General features: G+C 37.1%; 1 protein-coding gene across 3 annotated transcripts in view; it reads right to left on the bottom strand.

The window, feature by feature from the left end:
- Positions 1 to 22,637, bottom strand: part of LYL1 (LYL1 basic helix-loop-helix family member) — a 152,285-nt gene that overhangs the window by 66,515 nt on the left and 63,133 nt on the right. For 2 of the 3 annotated variants that reach the window (XM_053717863.1, XM_053717865.1), the window contains exon 2: positions 5,453 to 5,817. In XM_053717863.1, coding sequence (XP_053573838.1) covers positions 5,453 to 5,817 — 365 coding nt within the window. The remainder of the gene's footprint in view (positions 1 to 5,452; positions 5,818 to 22,637) is intronic. The other variant, XM_053717864.1, reaches the window with a different exon arrangement.

The raw sequence follows: 22,637 nt of genomic DNA, 5'->3' as shown, positions 1-22,637 counted from the left end.
ACAGTATGCATGCTTATACTTTTCAGAGGTCCGATATTGTTCTACAGGTATGTACAATCCTTGTTTTATTGATTCCATGTAATATTCTAATTTTCTGAGATTGTGGATTTGGGGTTTTCATGAGCTGTAAGCCATAATCATCACAATTATGACAAATCACGGCTTGAACTTTCTTGCTTTGCGTGTAATGAGTCTCTCATATATTAGTTTCACCTTTTAAGTTGCATTAGTGAAATAAATTAACTTTTAGACGATATTCTAATTTTTTTAATTTTTCACCTGTATATATATATATATATATATATATATATATACACTTTCAACTCAAATACCTTTACCCCTTTGGCTAATTGGACGTACCATTAAGTCAGGAAAAAACAGTTTGTGACGTGAAGATGCTTCCGTGGTTTTAAACCTTTTGTAAAGGTGATCAATATGTTCCCACACCAGCCCACAGCCCAGGAACTTGAGAGGGGGATGGAGGGAGGGGGATGGAGGGGCAGGACACTACACAACAGAAACAAAGTTTGGTAGGGAAAGGGAGGGATGGGGCACTACACTACAGACAAATGTAAAATCAAATAGGTGAGGGGCTACAAAATGATTGCAAGGAGGGGGAGGTGGGGAGGAGAGACCACTAAGATACAGGCAAAAAGTTTTAGTAAATAAATAAAATTTAAACATACAGTGGTGGCAGACAGCTGCCAGTACCTAAGACGGCTGCAACTACTGGGAGGGGGAAGGTTAGAGAGCTGCTTGGGAGGGATCAGGGGGTGGGAGCATTGAGGAGTGATCTCTACACTGCAGTAAATAAATAATAAAAAAAATAGTTAAAAATGAAAAAAAAAAAGGACTAAATTGATATAGTAACTAAGGGCTCGCTTCCATTGAGTCGTAATTCGGTTTGCGTGCACTCGCAAACCGATAAATATGCTGTCGGAAGCAATATTGTTTATCGACTGTTTCCAATGGCGCGTTATACCTCAATATCGGCAGCCGGACTTCGGCTGCAGAAAAGATCTTCGCGTCCCATAGAAAGTAATAGAAGCCGTTAATCGATAAATTATACCAGGTTTCCAATGAAAGCGCTAACCGTTAATACACTGTTGGAGGCTGTCGATACATTGAGAAATATTACACCCAGCTCAACTAGGTGTAAAAGAGGAAAATTGTGCTTTTAGAGACCTATTTTCTATTGAAATTATAAAACTTGCAAATAATGCAAGTGTTTTAATGTAGAAATAAATTGTTATAAGTAATATTTATTGTTGTCTCATGTATAGAAATAGTTGAACTTATATTCTAATAGAAATATCAGTATATATTTAAATATAATAATATATGCAAGAACATATCTACAGAATGGAAACTAGACCTATGCCTAGGGCAGCAATACATATTACTTATATTTATGAAGTGATAAATATAATAATATTAAAAAATAGTATTTGATTATTAAAAATATGGATATCTTTATTTTTCTTGAGAGGTGATCACCTGTAAGAAGCACGGACGTTAAACGTAAATTCTATAGCGTAAGGTTGGGTTACCTTAGCAACTAATTGATTTTCAAGAAATCCGACATCAGATGGAAGCGTTAACACAAAGTTAACTTACAGCTACACGAAAAGAGCGACTGCACACTATCCGCAAAATATTTCAATGGATACCTGGTACTAAAATGGAGCCGTAAATTACTTTTAGCTGTCGGCCACTTCGGTAGCTTACGGCTCCATTTTTAACGACTCAATGGAAGCGAGGCCTAAGATGGTGGTGAGGCGTGTAGGTGGGGGGAGGAGAGAGCTGTTTGGGAGAGATCAGGTAGGGATCAGGGACAGGGAGGGGGGAAGTGTCAGTTCAGAGTGTATACCTACATTACAATACTATTACCCTTACCAACTAGCTAATAAACCCCTTCACTGCAGGGAGTTTCAGAAGTGTGGTGCCCAGCTGCAATTAGCGTCCTTCTAATTACCAAAAAGAAATGGCAAAGCCATAATGTCTGCTATTTCTGAACAAAAAGGATCCCAAAGAAGTTTTTACAACCATTTGGGTTATGACTGTACAAGCGTTATGTAAATAATTTCAGTGAAAAACCAAAGGTTTGTGAAACAGTTCATTCTTTTTATATGTCCACATTTGGCGACTAAATGGTGTCATGAAATATATAAAAATAGGTCTAGATCAATACCTTGGGTTGTTTACCAATAACAAAATATATAGATTTGATAGGTAAATAAAAAAAGAAGAAGCTCTATTTCTGTTTGAATGGAGTGATAGCAAAAATGCTAAAAGTTCTCCTGCTTTTTGGGCAAGTTTTTCTCTGAAATTCCCGGTACTGGAAGGGTTAAAACATGAAAAATAATTTTTATGCAATTTAAATATTTTATGTGCTTTACTGTGCATTTATTGTAAATATTTTACATTCCAATGTTCTTCACATTGTAGAAAATATTCTTAGTATTTTTAAATATATATTCCTATATATATCTGTATATATCTATACAGTACAGTAAATATTTATATAGATATATAGGTATAGATATATAGTTTTAAAAAAATAATTTTATATATATACTGTATATTTCGAAATATATATTGAAAAATAAAAGGAACATTTTCTAGTATGAGGTCTCCTTTGAAGTCTATTGGGAGAAGTTAACACAGTCGAGATACACCAAGTCCTGAAGTTAGCCCGCACCAGACTTTAATTGCAGGAAAAATTATACTTTCAACTTATAACCTGCGCACATTAAAAGTTTACTTCTAGCCGTGTTTGCGCTCGAGCAAAAGCATTAAATAGCGCGCCCCTTGTAATATGGCCATAGGTTAGCAAATAACAAGAGGCATATACTGTATGTGCAGTCATCAATTACCAGCTAGCTCCCAGTAGTGCATTGCTGCTCTTGAGCCTACAACAAAGGATATGAATTGTATGCTTTACAATAAATGATAGCAAAAGAATAAAGCAAAGAGGTTTACAATTATATGCTCAATCTGAATCATGAAATAATATATTTGTTGTTTTCTTATACATTTAACACACAAAAAAAAACAAAATAAAAAGTTTTGAGAGAGACAGCCGGAGTAACACAGTCTTCTCAAAAAGGACCTATGTAAAGATTTTTGAGACCTTTATAGAAGCAAAAGATATACAAAGACAAAGTAAAACGTTATCTAATTAAATAAGCATTCTTAACCCTTTCCTGCCGGGACTTATTTGTTTGCATCGGAAGTTCAGATGTAAACAAAATGAAACCACGCGATTGTTCATGGGTTCTCGTGATTTCAAAGATGGTATCGGGTTGGGGGGGGTGCCTATGATGCCAATGATCCATTTTACCTGCTGGAGTGCATTAAAATGTTTACAAGTAGCTCCTTTACCCCTATTTTGGCCTTTGAAATAGCGGATTTAGCGGATTTAGGGATACCATTTACCAAGCCGCTATGGCTTCTAGACAGCCAAACAGCTAAGGCGTTCCATGCCGTCTTAACAGCGCTAAAGCGGCATGGAACGTCCTAACAGCAGAAAGGGGTTAATCACTGTAAGAGATTCACTTAATCATTGTAACCAATTTATGAAATATTCAATTGATATTTTATGACTTTGACTTATTTTATTATCAACATTTTAAATGTTTAAACAATTGCCCTCATGATCCTATTTGATTAGATATTATATAATATAGTTTTAAGCAATATCTTTTACATTTTTACTTTTTATGACAAAAAACAGTTTATTAACAAATGAACAGGAAATATGCAAACATTTTAACATTAAACTAGCTGTGCTAGAAACCAAAAATAACTGCTCAAAACCAGCTAAGGTGGCTTTTAAAAACACCTGCTGAAAAAAAATGTATTTGAAAAGCTTGTAATAAGATAGCTGATTGCAAGGTTTTCAAATGATTACATTATCTTCAATTCTGAAAACAATATCATATGCCAGGCACTTCACATGGGAATTCTGAGGGAATGAAAATTAGGTCAATGTTCTTGGCTATTATATAGTTGTTTGGTCCAGCTCTTAAAGGGACATTTCATAATTAAAGGTACATCATACTCATATGCTAAATCACTTGAAAGTGATGTAGCATTATTGTAAAAAGCTGACTGAAACTATAACCTGAACATCCTTATATATAAAGGGAGATATTTTACCTCACAATTTCTTCAGCTCACCAGAGTAAGTGCTCTGATAACAGTTATACTTAAAGGGACATGAAACCCAAAAAAATTATTTCATGATTCAGATAGAGAATACAATTTTAAACAACTTTCCAATTTACTTCTTGTTATCATTTGCTGAAAGGTTTATCTAGGCAAGTTCATAAGCAGCAGAGTACGTAGGTTCTAGATGTTGATTGGTGGTTGCATTTATTTATTGAATGTGATTGGCTCACCCTTGTGTTCAGTTAGAAACTAGTAGTGCATTGCTCCTCCTTCAACAAATGATACCAAGAGAATGAAACAAATTAGATAATAGAAGTAAATTAGAAAGTTGTTTAAAATTGTATTCTCTATGGAATCATAAAAGAAAAATGTTGAGTTTCATGTCCCTTTAAACTGCTGTCCAGTTGCAAGTTAAACAAATAGCCAATCAGGAGTTGTGAGGTCATGAGCATTTCTGTGATCTCATGAGATTTAACTGAAATCTCATGAGATTTCATAGTAAACTTCCTTAAACTGAATAGGAAAATAATATGACTGTGCCGGCACATGTCAGATGCAAAACTCCCTTGCAAGTCCTGGGACTAGGATCCTGATTGGCTGCTTAAAGTCTCTTTACAGTGGGGTGTGCATACTTAGTAAATTTTTAGGTAAATAACCTTTTTTTAAATAAAGAAGTTCAGGTATTTGAGGTCATCTTTTTACAGCATCACTTTCAAATGCTTCAACATTTGGGTATTTAAACAACTTTCCAATTTTTTTTCCATTATCAAATTTGCTTTATTCTCTTGGTATTCTTTGTTAAAGAAGCAGCTATGCACTACTGGGAGCTAGCTGAACACATTGAGTGAGACAATGATAAGAGGCATATATACGAAGTCCTCTATCAGCAGCTAGCTTCCAGTAGTACATTGCTGCTCCTGAGTCTAGGTAATGCTTTTCAACAAAGGATGCCAAGAGAACAAAACAAATTAGATAATAGTGGTAAAGTTTAAAATTGTATGTTCTATCTAAATCACAAATCATGTTCCTTTAAAGTACCACACTCTTTCTTAACCCCAATTAACTGACATAGAGGTTCCAGGTTCTTCATTGGTCAAAGTCCTATAGGTGCCTGGTGTGGATCATGCCTTTGGCACTAAAATAGATAGAGCTTCTCTCCCCATATATATTTATACAGTTTGTAGAATTTCTTCATTGGGTGTCTAATTTGCTTGTCCCGCCCTATAGTCATCATTTCTGTCTTTCTCTATGTATGTAGCCTAAGGGATGAAAGCATTACCTGGGTAAAAGAGGATGATGAAGGTATTGTGGTGGCAGCAGAGGTGCCTGAAAGCCAGGAAGTGTCAGCATCAGGGAGGGTACAGGATGCAGAGCTGTGAGTTCTGGACGTAAGGCCACTCTGCTGTGCCCCAGGCTGATGACAGGGACATGAGCAGGGAGTTCATATTTCTTATCTGGTGCCTTTTTCTCATCTGTGGGGGTGTCTGGCAGAGAGACTGGTGAGCTGGGTGTCGGTGGAAGAGGTGATGTGCTTGTTGCAGAGGGCACTCTCTCCGTGGGGCTCCCCTCTGCCTCCATTCTGGCATGGGCATGGACAGTGGGCGTTCTTTTGTCATCAGACGGGCACATGGGCTCAGGCAACTTCTGAGGAGAAAGCAGAAAACCATAAGCAACATTTGCAATGTCACCTCCATTTTAGGAAACATCACTTTGTCCAGATCTTCAGATGCTAGACTAAGCTCCATTACTCTGTTTAATTCTAGAGGTAACAAGTAACAAGAAAAACCAAGCTGAGGCCACAAGCTGCAGTAAAGTTCAGTTTATTGGCAGTGCCAAATAATCACAAAGAGTGACATGCAAAGATTCCTGACGCGTTTTGCACATGCGCTTCATCAGAGGCTAAGGATTCTATGGGAGATGCAGGCTTTATACACACAGGTGTCCGATTGCATCATGAATAAATTATGTTTAAACCAATAGTAATTACAATATTCCAAACCAATTGGAGAATATGCTATGTAATAGCAATGGGAAATCGGTGTGGATTAGAATGGAAGTATTAGTATTTCTAGAATAGTGCATATCAAATGCAAACAAATTAAGGTTAAGCAATATACAGGGAGTGCAGAATTATTAGGCAAGTTGTATTTTTGAGGATACATTTTATTATTGAACAACAACCATGTTCTCAATGAACCCAAAAAACTCATTAATATCAAAGCTGAATATTTTTGGTAGTTTTTAGTTTGTTTTTAGTTTTAGCTATTTTAGGGGGATATCTGTGTGTGCAGGTGACTATTACTGTGCATAATTATTAGGCAACTTAACAAAAAACAAATATATACCCATTTCAATTATTTATTTTTACCAGTGAAACCAATATAACATCTCAACATTCACAAATATACATTTCTGACATTCAAAAACAAAACAAAAACAAATCAGTGACCAATATAGCCACCTTTCTTTGCAAGGACACTCAAAAGCCTGCCATCCATGGATTCTGTCAGTGTTTTGATCTGTTCACCATCAACATTGCGTGCAGCAGCAACCACAGCCTCCCAGACACTGTTCAGAGAGGTGTACTGTTTTCCCTCCTTGTAAATCTCACATTTGATGATGGACCACAGGTTCTCAATGGGGTTCAGATCAGGTGAACAAGGAGGCCATGTCATTAGATTTTCTTCTTTTATACCCTTTCTTGCCAGCCATGCTGTGGAGTACTTGGATGCGTGTGATGGAGCATTGTCCTGCATGAAAATCATGTTTTTTTTGAAGGATGCAGACTTCTTCCTGTACCACTGCTTGAAGAAGGTGTCTTCCAGAAACTGGCAGTATGACTGGGAGTTGAGCTTGACTCCATCCTCAACCCGAAAAGGCCCCACAAGCTCATCTTTGATGATACCAGCCCAAACCAGTACTCCACCTCCACCTTGCTGGCGTCTGAGTCGGACTGGAGCTCTCTGCCCTTTACCAATCCAGCCACGGGCCCATCCATCTGGCCCATCAAGACTCACTCTCATTTCATCAGTACAAAAAACCTTAGAAAAATCAGTCTTGAGATATTTCTTGGCCCAGTCTTGACGTTTCAGCTTGTGTGTCTTGTTCAGTGGTGGTCGTCTTTCAGCCTTTCTTACCTTGGCCATGTCTCTGAGTATTGCACACCTTGTGATTTTGGGCACTCCAGTGATGTTGCAGCTCTGAAATATGGCCAAACTGGTGGCAAGTGGCATCTTGGCAGCTGCACGCTTGACTTTTCTCAGTTCATGGGCAGTTATTTTGCGCCTTGGTTTTTCCACACGCTTCTTGCGACCCTGTTGACTATTTTGAATGAAACACTTGATTGTTCGATGATCACGCTTCAGAAGCTTTGCAATTTTAAGAGTGCTGCATCCCTCTGCAAGATATCTCACTATTTTTGACTTTTCTGAGCCTGTCAAGTCCTTCTTTTGACCCATTTTGCCAAAGGAAAGGAAGTTGCCTAATAATTATGCACACCTGATATAGGGTGTTGATGTCATTAGACCACACCCCTTCTCATTACAGAGATGCACATCACCTAATATGCTTAATTGGTAGTAGGCTTTCGAGCCTATACAGCTTGGAGTAAGACAACATGCATAAAGAGGATGATGTGGTCAAAATACTTATTTGCCTAATAATTCTGCACTCCCTGTACTAAATAATTAAAGTAAAACATATGTTGCAATATACTCCCAAAATAAAATATGATACATAAAAATAACAATTAGTAACATAAAATTCAAAAAGAAATTAGTGGCATAAAATTCAAAACAATTATTTTACAACTCATCTTCTCACATTCTAATTCAAATAGTGGGAAAAATCACTGGATGCTATATAGTATTCCTAAACATCTATTAAGAGAATTAAAAAAGAATATAAATGAGAGTTGTCAGATAGCTCATGTTTTCCCTTCTTATAAAGAAATACTTGTTACTCCAGATATATGGATATGTTATATCGATAACTCTATTTGCTCAATAATGCTGTTAATATAGGACCATCCAACAGTTTTGCTTTTACATTATATCACATGATATTAGAAACTCTATGGGTTTGCAATGTCACCTCCGTTTTAGAAAACATTATCACTTTGTCCAGATCTTCAGATGCCAGACTAAGCTCCATGCCATAGATGACTCTGTTTAATTCTAGAGGTAGTGGGTCCAATAGCCTGTGAAGTACTCCTTTATTTAGTTCTGGAGGCCGTCAGTTCTTTATGAAATAATATTTTAGGGTATGACAAAAAAGACCATTGCCAGCCTCGTACCTACATATGCATCTGTATAAATGTATGGGAGTACCTACATATGAATCTGTATTAATGTATGGGAGTACCTACGTATGCATCTGTATAAATGTATGGGAGTACCTACGTATGCATCTGTATAAATGTATGGGAGTACCTACATATGCATCTGTATTAATGTATGGGAGTACCTACGTATGCATCTGTATAAATGTATTGGAGTAACTACATATGTGTCTATATAAATGTATGGAAGTACCTACATATGCCTCTGTATAAATGTATGGGAGTACCTACATATGCGTCTGTATAAATGTATGGGAGTACCTACATATGCATCTGTATAAATGTATGGGAGTACCTACATATGCATCTGTATAAATGTATGGGAGTACCTACATATGCGTCTGTATAAATGTATGGGAGTACCTACATATGCGTCTGTATAAATGTATGGGAGTACCTACATATGCATCTGTATAAATGTATGGGAGTACCTACATATGTGTCTGTATAAATGTATGGGAGTACCTACATATGCGTCTGTATAAATGTATGGGAGTACCTACATATGCATCTGTATAAATGTATGGGAGTACCTACATATGTGTCTGTATAAATGTATGGGAGTACCTACATATGCATCTGTATAAATGTATGGGAGTACCTACATATGCATTTGTATAAATGTATGGGAGTACCTACATATGCGTCTGTATAAATGTATGGGAGTACCTACATATGCATCTGTATAAATGTATGGGAGTACCTACATATGTGTCTGTGTAAATGTATGGGAGTACCTATATATGTGTCTGTATAAATGTATGGGAGTACCTACATATGCGTCTGTATAAATGTATGGGAGTACCTACATATGCGTCTGTATAAATGTATGGGAGTACCTACATATGCGTCTGTATAAATGTATGGGAGTACCTACATATGCATCTGTATAAATGTATGGGAGTACCTACATATGTGTCTATATAAATGTATGGGAGTACCTACATATGTGTCTATATAAATGTATGGGAGTACCTACATATGCATCTGTATAAATGTATGGGAGTACCTACATATGCATCTGTATAAATGTATGGGAGTACCTACATATGCATCTGTATAAATGTATGGGAGTACCTACATATGCATCTGTATAAATGTATGGGAGTACCTACATATGCATCTGTATAAATGTATGGGAGTACCTACATATGCATCTGTATAAATGTATGGGAGTACCTACATATGCGTCTGTATAAATGTATGGGAGTACCTACATATGCATCTGTATAAATGTATGGGAGTACCTACATATGTGTCTGTGTAAATGTATGGGAGTACCTACATATGTGTCTGTATAAATGTATGGGAGTACCTACATATGCATCTGTATAAATGTATGGGAGTACCTACATATGCATCTGTATAAATGTATGGGAGTACCTACATATGCATCTGTATAAATGTATGGGAGTACATACATATGCGTCTTTATAAATGTATGGGAGTACCTATATATGCATCTGTATAAATGTAAGGGAGTACCTACATATGCATCTGTATAAATGTATGGGAGTACCTACATATGCGTCTGTATAAATGTATGGGAGTACCTACATATGCATCTGTATAAATGTATGGGAGTACCTACATATGCATCTGTATAAATGTATGGTAGTACCTACATATGTGTCTGTATAAATGTATGTGAGTACCTACATATGTGTCTGTATAAATGTATGGCAGTACCTACATATGTGTCTGTATAAATGTATGGGAGTACCTAAATATGCGTCTGTATAAATGTATGGGAGTACCTACATATGCATCTGTATAAATGTATGGGAGTACCTACATATGCATCTGTATAAATGTATGGGAGTACCTACATATGCATCTGTATAAATGTATGGGAGTACCTACATATGTGTCTGTATAAATGTATGGGAGTACCTACATATGTGTCTGTATAAATGTATGGGAGTACCTACATATGCGTTTGTATAAATGTATGGGAGTACCTACATATGCGTCTGTATAAATGTATGGGAGTACCTACATATGCGTCTGTATAAATGTATGGGAGTACCTAAATATGCGTCTGTATAAATGTATGGGAGTACCTACATATGCATCTGTATAAATGTATGGGAGTACCTACATATGCATCTGTATAAATGTATGGGAGTACCTACATATGCATCTGTATAAATGTATGGGAGTACCTACATATGCATCTGTATAAATGTATGGGAGTACCTACATATGTGTCTGTATAAATGTATGTGAGTACCTACATATGTGTCTGTATAAATGTATGGGAGTACCTACATATGTGTCTGTATAAATGTATGGGAGTACCTACATATGTGTCTGTATAAATGTATGTGAGTACCTACATATGTGTCTGTATAAATGTATGGGAGTACCTAAATATGCATCTGTATAAATGTATGGGAGTACCTACATATGCATCTGTATAAATGTATGGGAGTACCTACATATGCATCTGTATAAATGTATGGGAGTACCTACATATGCATCTGTATAAATGTATGGGAGTACCTACATATGCATTTGTATAAATGTATGGCAGTACCTACATATGCGTCTGTATAAATGTATGGGAGTACCTACATATGCATCTGTATAAATGTATGGGAGTACCTACATATGCATCTGTATAAATGTATGGGAGTACCTACATATGCATCTGTATAAATGTATGGGAGTACCTACATATGCATCTGTATAAATGTATGGCAAGTCACTTTTTATGGATCATTTTCTACAATGTGAAGGTTACTAATGTTTTCCAATTGTGCCAGAAAAGAAAAAAAATGTTCTTGACTCCAAAAAGGCAATCAGTATAATATCAATCATAATATCTATCAATACTGTCAATAGTACTTGTTATATCCCTGTATATCCAAATTTGCCTAAATATAAACAAACAAAAAGCATCTTGACCTTTTTGAAAAGCATCTACTGAATTTGCTAAAAAAAAACAGCCTTGAGAGAATTCAGTATTCTATAGTGAACCACTTCAGTGTGTTACTGGCAGTATGGGAATTAAATCATTGCTATGGGGTAAATGTATTAAGCAGCGGATGCTGCTTCCTACCGCCATTGTTTCAGTCTCGCCTGAAACTTAAGTTAGGAAGCAGCGGTAGTAAGACCACTGCTCCTTAAAGGGACAGTATACACCAATTTTCATATAACTGCATGTAACAGACACTACTATAAAGAATAAGATGCACAGATACTGAATCCAGTATAAAACGGTTTAAAAACTTACTTAGAAGCTGTCAGTTTAGCTCTGTTGAAAAGGCAGCTGGAAAGCCCACTGCAAATGGCAAATAAGACACTCCCCCCTCCCCCTTCTTTTGCATATGAAAAGACCCTTTGCACAAACAGGAGTAAGCTGGAGAAGGTAGCTGACGGTATTCTCATAAAACTTTGGGGCTTGGTTAGGAGTCTGAAAATCAGAGCAATGTTATTTAAAAAATAAGCAAAACTATACATTTAAAAAAAAAAAAAATATTAAAAAAGTACACAATTTGGCAAAAAACTCACTAGTCTCTAAGTTACAGGATTTAGAAATAGAACATAAACAACGACCAACAGATTCAAACCTCCTATCACTAATAACTAACACTAGGAAGGATCTCAACAATATACTCACGAAGGAGGCTCAGAGGTTGTCACTAAAACTAAGGAAAACATTCTTTTTTGAGGGAAATAGAACAGGCTCAATGCTAGCAAAAGCTTTGAGGACTAAGACTGGCCAAACGCATGTATACAAAATACAAAAACAGGACGGGACAGAGACCCATGACAGTAGAGACATAGCAGAATGCTTCAAAAAATTTTACGCTAGACTATACAACTTAGAACAATTAGACACCCAGAAACACATGGAGGGAATGGAAGAATATATTCAGGCTGCTGGCCTCAACCCCTTGACAGAAACACAAAAAAGAGACTTAGATATGCCAATAACTCTAAAAGAGATCCTGACTGTTATCTCCCATCTCCCAGGGGGGAAAAGCCCAGGCCCTGACGGGTTCACCAATTCGTATTATAAAACTTTTAAGCTTCTCCTAGCCCCCCACCTCTTGACAATGTTCCAGGCAATAGACGGTGACTTAAAATTCTCGCTAGACATGCTATTGGCACACATAGCGGTTATATTAAAACCAGATAAGCCACAGGAATTACCAGGTAGTTACAGGCCCATTTCTCTACTTAACTCGGACATAAAGATATTTAGTAAAATCATAGCAAACCGCATAAACACGGTGTTGAATGACATAATACATACCGACCAGGTAGGCTTCACGCCTCGTCGTGAAGCACGAGACAATACAATACGGGCTTTATTGCTATCTTCATATGCGAAAGCTCATGATATACCAGCGGTGATAATGACAACGGATGCTGAAAAAGCGTTCGATAGAACAAATTGGCTTTTTCTCAAAAAAACACTAGAGATATTTGGATTCGGACCCAAGTTGACTGAGAGAGTTGGTAGTCTTTATACATACCCCAGCGCCAGAGTTAGAGTGAATAGCATGCTCTCAGACCCATTCCCCATTCGAAACGGCACACGGCAAGGGTGCCCTCTTTCGCCTATCCTGTTTATATTAACAATGGAAGTATTTGCAGCCCACATACGCAAAAACAGAGAAATAAAAGGTATCACAATAGGACCCAATGAATTTAAAATCGCAATGTATGCGGATGATGTCCTTTTTTCAGTAACTTCTCCTAGTAGCACTATACCAGTAATACTTAGTGAGATTAAAAGATTTGGCACTTACTCACATTTTTTAGTAAATCAAACCAAGTCAGAGGTACTAAACATTTCACTCAGCCCACCAGCCTTTCGTAAACTTTCACAAATATGCCCCTTACGCTTACAGTTAGAGTCAGTCAAATATTTGGGTATACATCTCACCCCTAACCCCCTCACTCTCTTTAAGAAAAACTACGAGTCCTTACTTAACACTATATCTAGAGACCTTAACACTTGGGCAACCAAAACGCTTACGTGGTGGGGTAGGATACACTCCATTAAAATGACAACATTACCCAAGATTTTATATTTACTGCAAACCCTCCCAATACACCTTCCCACCTGGTTCTTAACACGGGTACAAGGACAGATAAACAACTATGTCTGGGGCAAGATCAGACCCAGGGTTAATAGACATACTTTATATAGGTCCACAATCTCAGGCGGAGTAGGACTGCCCAAACTAGAGGAGTACTATCACACGGTAACTCTCCAGAGGGTACTAGACTGGCACGGATCAACATCACATAAAGCGTGGGTGTCAATTGACTCCCATATACTACAGGTCCCTTTCGTGAGGGCATTATGTTGGGTCCCCCCGGACCTCAGACCAAAACAATGAGGACTCCTAGACTTACACAAACATTTCTTTAAAGAATGGGAGAGAATAAAAACCCTGTATCCTCATATCTCTTCTGTTAGATCCCCATTGTTCCCAATAGCTCTTAACACAGAAATGACAGGGGGCTTAGATAGTGGATTTAGGAGTTGCAGAGAATGGGGGTATACAATCCCACTAAACAGATTCTTGGAGAATGGGAAATTAATGGACAGACACAGATTAAAGACTATAGCAGACGGACGGTACGCACAATGGCTCAAATTTGCACAGCTTCAACATTTCCTACATACAACCCCCCATAGGCAGGAGTTCCTTCGCCCACTCACCCCTTTTGAAAAACTATGTGACAGGGAGGAAGCGATTCCGGGCTCTCTATCCCGGTCTCGCTGTCTTCTACTAGAATCTCAAAAAAATACACTGCCAAGTTTCACGGCCAGATGGGAACTCGACCTCCACATGGATATTGATAGGGAAGCTTGGCACATCATATTTCAAAGAACGAAAAAATCATCCTCTTCCCCACAAATACTTGAAATGAATTACAAGCTTTTATCCCGCTGGTACCTAACCCCGACTAGACTGAGAACCATATACCCTGACTCTTCACGTATGTGCTGGAGAGGATGTGGCGAACAGGGAAGTTTGTTACACATATGGTGGGATTGTCCCATAATAGCAAAACTGTGGAGGGAGGTGGAGATAGACTTTCAGAAACTAGTGGGAGAAGGGCTCCGACTAACAGCTAGAATAGCATTACTAAACGACGCTACTCACATCACATGCAAATTGAGATCCCTTATAATTCAAATAGGACTGAATGGAGCCCGATCCTTAATTGCCAGAGCTTGGAAGACACCACTTTCCCCAACTAAAAAGATGTGGTTAGATAGAACTACTGAACTCATAAGTTTGGAGGAATATGGGTTCTTAAAGAGGGGCAAACTCCCATTTTTCTTAGATGCCAAATTCCTATGGGAAAACATACATCCACCATCACAATATGCAGCACAATAGTAAGATTCACACAAGTAAAGAAATCACTGGATGGAGGACTGGCCTGTTTCCCCCTCTCCTTCTGGCTCGGGGACCGGGAGTAATCCAGCGGAGGTACACCGACAATGGGTAAGTTAGTATAGCAGGAGATATAAGATAAGATAAATGTCTTTTATGATTTTGAGTAATGTAGCATTGATGAGCAATATTTATTACTTATGGAACACTGAGTTAGTTAAGAAATAGTAGTTAAGTTGGTTATGTATCATTATCGAAACAGTTGATTTGGATATAATGTCATACTTAAATGATGTACAAAGACTGTATGACACCTTATGTAAAATGAAAATATAATAAATTAAAAAAAAAAAAAAAAAAAAAATATTGGCTATATAAATAGATCATCTACAAAACATTTATGCATAGACAAAATAAGTGTATAATGTTCCTTTAACTTCTCTGGCACTTTTTAGGTGGTGGACTGAAATCAGATCCAATCAGGATGATTGACACCCCCTGCTAGCGGTGAGCAGGGGGCGGCATTGCACAAGTATTTCACTAGAATGATAAACATGCGTTGTCGGCATTTAGTGAGGTTGCGTGGACATGATTCGCTGTAGCGACCCTTAGTAAATCTACCCCTATAGGTTTTTGTTGTGGGCTGCTGGAGAAAAAAGGGCTTAGACACTGTACTCTAAATGGGCATCAAATGGCCAGTAAACAATTTGTACTTACAAGACATCTCTGTTGTGTTGCTATAAAATAACAGATCAGCCAAGTCTTAATGTTTTTAACACAAATGAACATCCTTTTAACTGCAGTTATTTATCAGTAGCCAAACTCCACCCACTATTTGCCCTTTTTAGAGGAGCCAATCTGGTCTTTAGTCACAGACAACAAAGCTAGCCATGGTCATCATGTCAGTATAGAGTGCATTGTTTCTCTGTTGTTATCAAAGCCAATAAGGGACATTTATATATTAGATAAGTGCACTCGGATCATTTGTGAGAATCTGAATGAGGAAGTAAAAACCCACTCGTTCCCTTCGGATCTTTTTGTAGCTGGATTGATTTCTGTAAAAGATCCCCACTCTAAGACCTGTGTAAATCCAGATCTTAGAGTGAGGATTTTTTACAGGAATCAATCTGGCTACGAAAATATCTGAAGGGAACGAGTGGGTTCTTACTTCCTCATTCAGATTCTCACAAACGATCTGAATGCCCATCCCTAATATATAGCAGAATTAGCCTTGAGATGTCAACAGTTCTGGGAATAAGAAATTGATCTTTTTTAAAAGCTAAATTACATGAAAAGGGAGCAAAATAAAGAACGAAAATAAAGTTGTTTTATTATTTATAACTAATCATTTTATATAAAAATCTCAAGGTGTTTACTGTCCATTTACTGCTAAAAGAGGAAAACATCTCACGTTTCAGTTACATGATATATAAGGGATGCAAATAAAGTATAATGTAAGATAGGTGTGTGGTGTGGGGGTGAAAAAGGAAACACTGATCACATATTCACACCTGCCAACAATGAAGAACTATTTTCATAGCATGCAATAATTTGCATATCTGGTCAAGTCTCCGAAAGTATCATCTCAGCTAAAAATCTACTATAATATACAAATTATTTCCTCCCTCTTTCATGTTTTTTTATTTGTATTTTAATAGAGGATTGTTTTTACATATTCTCCAATATACCGCTCAATATTTTCTTAGAATTCAATGATCTAGGAACATGTGAAATCAGAATATTACTTCATAATTAAACCTTGGTGTTAACAAATTTTTTTTTGTTTTAAACTGAATTTATTCTTACTTAAAGGGACAGTCTAGTCCAAAACAAACTTTCATTATTCAGATCGGGCATGTAATTTTAAACAATTTTCCAATTTACTTCTATCACCAATTTTGCTTTGTTCTCTAGGTATTCTTAGTTAAAAGCTAAATCTAGGAGGTTCATATGCTAATTTCTAAACCCTTGAAGGCCTCCGCTTAGCTCAGGGCATTTTGACAGTTTTTCACCACTAGAGGGTGTTAGTTCATGTGTTTCATATAGATAACACTGTGTTCAAATGGAGTTCATAGGAGCCCGCACTGATTGGCTAAAATGCAAGTCTGTCAAAAGAACTGAAATAAGGGGCAGTTTGCAGAGGCTTAGATACAAGATAATTACAGAGGTAAAACATGTATTAATATAACTGTATTGATTATGCAAAACTAGGGAATGGGTAATAAAGGGATTATCTATCTTTTTAAACAATAAATATTCTGGTGTAGACTATCCCTTTAAATATGAGTTAAACTTGAAATATAACGTAATTTATTTGTCATTAGATTTTAAAACGTTAATATGATTCGATCAGACTTCTAATTTCTATTTTCAAAAGTCAGATTAAGAAAATATTGGAATTCTCTGTATCAAAGCGAAATAAAGTTTTTTTATTAAATCTAATTTTGTAATGCTATTTAAAGGGACAGTATACACACCAAAAAATGTTATTGTATAAAAAGATACATAATGCCTTTACTAACCATTCCCCAGCTTTTGTGGGGTGGGTGGTGAGAGAAATAGGTACTTAACTGGAAATTCAATTGCTCTCTTTAATTATTGGTCTTTGTTAAAGGGACAGTCTACACTAAAATTGTTATTGTTTAAAAAGTTAGACAATGCATTTACTACTCATTTCCCAGCTTTGCACAACCAACATTGATATATTAATATACTTTATAACATTTAAACCTCTAAATTTCTGCCTGTTTCTAAACCACTACAGACAGCCTCTTATCACATACTTTTAAATTTGTTTTTACAACAGGAGACTGCTAGTTCATGTGAGCCATATAGATAACATTGTGTTCATGCCTGAGGAGTTGTTTAAGATTTAGCACAACACAGTACTAAACGCAAGTCAATAGATAATAAATAAAAAGTCATGTGATCGGGGGCTGTCAGAAGATGTTTAGATACAAGGTAATTAAAGAGGTCAAAAGTGTATTAATATAACTGTACTGGTTGTGCAAAACTGGGGAATAGGTAATAAAGGGATTATCTATCTTTTAAAACAATAAAATTTCTATTGTAGACTGTCCCTTTAAATACAGTGAAAGATAAGTTAACGATGATTTTGTGCATAGAAATAAGACAGAGAGAGTGAGAGATAAGATAAGAAAGCTCACCCCATTTAAAGTGACAGTCTTCTTGAACATTTTTATTGTTTAAAAAGATAGATAAACTCTTTATTACTGATTCCCCAGATTTGCACAGCCAACACATATATTTAATTATGTGATTACCTTGTATCTAAGCCTCTGCAGACTGCCCCCCTTATCTCAGTTTTTTGACAGACTTGCATTTTAGCCTATCAGTGCTGGCTCATAAATAACTCAACGGGAATGAGCACGTTATCTATATGACACACATAAACTAGCACTGTCTAGCTGTGAAATAAAAAGGGCTTCGAAATTAGCATATGAGCCTACCTAGGTTTAGATTTCAACAACGAATACCAAAAGAACAAAGCAAATCTGATGATAAAGTAAATTCGAAAATTTTTAAATTTGCATGCACTATCTGTAGCATGAAAGTTTAATCTCGACTTGACTGTCCCTTTAAATCTCTTGCAGTTTCAATTAGCAAAACCAGATATTTCATACAAAAAAAATAAATGTAAGCAGTAATTTCCAATCCTTTTTTTACGCTGCAGCTAGTATAAAAGGTCAGTGGAAACATATTAAGGGGAAACCAATTTTGCAGTACACTGTCTCTTTAATTAATGTATCACATTGCCTAATAGCTTGACTTGAAGACTCTGCATTTTGCAGCTTGTAGGGTATTTTGTTTTTGTTCTGCCCTAGGCACTGGGAGACCAGATGTTCCCTTTTCCTGTAATTAAATCCTTAAGAGTTTTCCAATCCTGAAAAACACTTAGCCCTACACATATCGGTCCCTAATTTGCTTAATCAAAAGTTATAAAATAAGGAATCCAGCAATGGAGAGTTTGCTAACATAATGGTAGTGGCTAGCTGTGTTACTCCAGTAATAAGTCTTAAAAGGCTCCTCCAAATAAGGTAAGTGGTAAGTAAAGTTTAGCTAATGAAAAAAAAAAACTACAGCAAACAAGGTGATAATGAATTCCAAATATTTTCATGCTCGTCCAGCATGTTAGAGAATTGCAAGACTGCAGAAAATTCTTGTAATTAGAAGGTTTCACTGTCCCTTATCATTATATCCCTTATAAGATTATTTTTTTTTCTTCATGAATCCATTCTATATATGTAAAATTAAGCTTTAATTGCTGATATATTTAAAAACATTTATAAGGAGAATGGACTTCTTCAATGTCTCTTAGATAAAAAAAAAAAAAAAAAGGTACCATGGGTGCAAGAGATTTTTTTTATGTTACCACCAATTTGGACACACACACTCTTAAAAAGGTCACTCCTGGCGTAGGTCACACTATATTTATGTCTGGAATACTTGTACAGTTTGCTCACACACGTGTCACTGAGTTACATATGTACAATGTGCTTACACACGTGTCACTGAGTTACATATGTACAATGTGCTCACACACGTGTCACTGAGTTACATATGTACAATGTGCTCACACACGTGTCACTGAGTTACATATGTACAGTGTGCTTACACACATGTCACTGAGTTACATATGTACAATGTGCTCACACACGTGTCACTGAGTTACATATGTACAGTGTACTCACACACGTGTCACTGAGTTACATATGTACAGTGTACTCACACACGTGTCACTGAGTTACATATGTACAATGTACTCACACACGTGTCACTGAGTTACATATGTACAATGTGCTCACACACGTGTCACTGAGTTACATATGTACAATGTGCTCACACACGTTTCACTGAGTTACATATGTACAATGTGCTCACACACGTGTCACTGAGTTACATATGTACAATGTGCTCACACACGTGTCACTGAGTTACATATGTACAGTGTGCTTACACATGTTTCACTGAGTTACATATGTACAATGTACTCACACACGTGTCACTGAGTTACATATGTACAATGTACTCACACACGTGTCACTGAGTTACATATGTACAATGTGCTCACACACGGGTCACTGAGTTACATATGTACAATGTGCTCACACACGTGTCACTGAGTTACATATGTACAATGTACTCACACACGTGTCACTGAGTTACATATGTACAATGTGCTCACACACGTGTCACTGAGTTACATATGTACAATGTGCTCACACACGTGTCACTGAGTTACATATGTACAATGTGCTCACACACGTGTCACTGAGTTACATATGTACAATGTGCTCACACACGTTTCACTGAGTTACATATGTACAATGTGCTCACACACGTGTCACTGAGTTACATATGTACAATGTACTCACACACGTGTCACTGAGTTACATATTTACAATGTTAACAAAGTGACCGCACCACCTAATGAATGTTAAGTGCTCAGGCACGGGATGGAGTCTGGTCCATGAATAATAATATAAAACACAATAATCCCAGCCAATGAGTCTTAGAAATTACAGCAAAACATTTATTGGATTCACACTATGTCATAATTAATCTGACATTCCTTAGAAAACCTTAGGAGAAGACCAGAGATCCACTCATTCAAATCCACACAAACCCCTTCCACCACACACATCCTCTCCATATAATCCTAAAGTAGCAAAATGAAACATAAAATATCAAGAAACAAAAAAAACACAGAAAAACACCCCCAGGGCGTCCCCAGGGAGTGAAGGACAAAAGCACCTGTCACATAACCTGTAAACAGTCTTATAGCAATTTCATTACAAAAAAGCACAAAATAGTTCTCTTCCTTGAAAAAAGAATGAACTGTATCCAATGTATTGTAACAGTTAATGCAGCATATACATCACACTTGAATCCGGATACTATGTAATTAATAGGTTTTCAGTCCGGTTATTTATATTGTATGATATCCTATCCTGGACCCAGGATACTTGAAGTGCTTGAAATTACCAATAGTATTTGCAATCCGTGTAGTGTTATGTCACACTGGAGAACGCAAGCTGTTAAATGAGCGGCACCATTTCTAATATGCAAACAGATATTGGGAAGCGAGGTAAACTTAAGCTGCAGGTCCAACCTCACACACTTAATTATTTTCACTCACGGTAAATACGCTACCACGGCATATGTAAACACAAGTCCTCAGTATATAACCCAAACCAGGGGGTTCAATATAGATGTCAGTTTAAAGTACCTTGTGTATCGATGGTACATTCCTCATTATACAGCAGAGTGATAGTGATAGATGAAATTACCTGTGACAGTCCATTCTGGTATGTGCAGTATTACCGTGAGACTTATCAGCAGCGTGTTTGTTCCGTGTGGCAATGGACCTCAATCATAGTACTCCCATCTCTCTTCTTCCGTCTTAGGAGCCGTTGGCGATTCGCATACAGGATAGCTCAAACAGCCCAGGTAGACACAGGTGCAAGCGTCCAGATTAATTCCAACGCGCGTTTCGGGGACTCCGCCCCTTTGTCAAGGAAATGTCCTTCACTCCCTGGGGACGCCCTGGTGGTGTTTTTCTGTGTGTTTTTTTTGTTTCTTGATATTTTATGTTTCATTTTGCTACTTTAGGATTATATGGTGCGGATGTGTGTGGTGGAAGGGGTTTGTGTGGATTCGAATAAGTGGATCTCTGGTCTTCTCCTAAGGTTTTCTAAGGAATGTCAGATTAATTATGACATAGTGTGAATCCAATAATAAAAACGTTTTGCTGTAATTTCTAAGACTCATTGGCTGGGATTATTGTGTTTTATATGTACAATGTGTTCACACACGTGTCACTGAGTTACATATGTACAATGTGTTCACACACGTCTCAATGAGTTACATATGTACAATGTTCTCACACACGTGTCACTGAGTTACATATGTACAATGTTCTCACACACGTGTCACTGAGTTACATATGTACAATGTGCTCACACACGTGTCACTGAGTTACATATGTACAATGTGCTCACACACGTGTCACTGAGTTACATATGTACAGTGTGCTTACACATGTTTCACTGAGTTACATATGTACAATGTACTCACACACGTGTCACTGAGTTACATATGTACAATGTGTTCACACACGTGTCACTGAGTTACATTTGTACAGTTTGCTCTCAAACGTGTCACTGAGTTACATATGTACAATGTGCTCACACACATGTCACTGAGTTGCATATGTACAATGTGCTCACACACGTGTCACTGAGTTACATTTGTACAGTTTGCTCTCAAACGTGTCACTGAGTTACATATGTACAATGTGCTCACACACATGTCACTGAGTTGCATATGTACAATGTGCTCACACACGTGTCACTGAGTTACATTTGTACAGTTTGCTCTCAAACGTGTCACTGAGTTACATATGTACAATGTGCTCACACACATGTCACTGAGTTACATATGTACAATGTGCTTACACACGTGTCACTGAGTTACATATGTACAATGTGCTCACACACGTGTCACTGAGTTGCATTTGTACAGTTTGCTCTCAAACGTGTCACTGAGTTATATATGTACAATGTGCTCCCACACATGTCACTGAGTTACATATGTACAGTGTGCTTGCACACGTTTCACTGAGTTACATATGTACAATGTACTCACAAACGTCTCACTGAGTTACATTTGTACAGTTTGCTCTCAAACGTGTCACTGAGTTACATATGTACAATGTGCTCACACACATGTCA

Source organism: Bombina bombina, chromosome 6 (assembly GCF_027579735.1).
Source record: "Bombina bombina isolate aBomBom1 chromosome 6, aBomBom1.pri, whole genome shotgun sequence".
Lineage (NCBI taxonomy): Eukaryota > Metazoa > Chordata > Amphibia > Anura > Bombinatoridae > Bombina > Bombina bombina.
The sequence above is the reverse complement of the archived record's forward strand: the minus strand, read 5'-3'. Positions and strand labels throughout refer to the sequence as shown.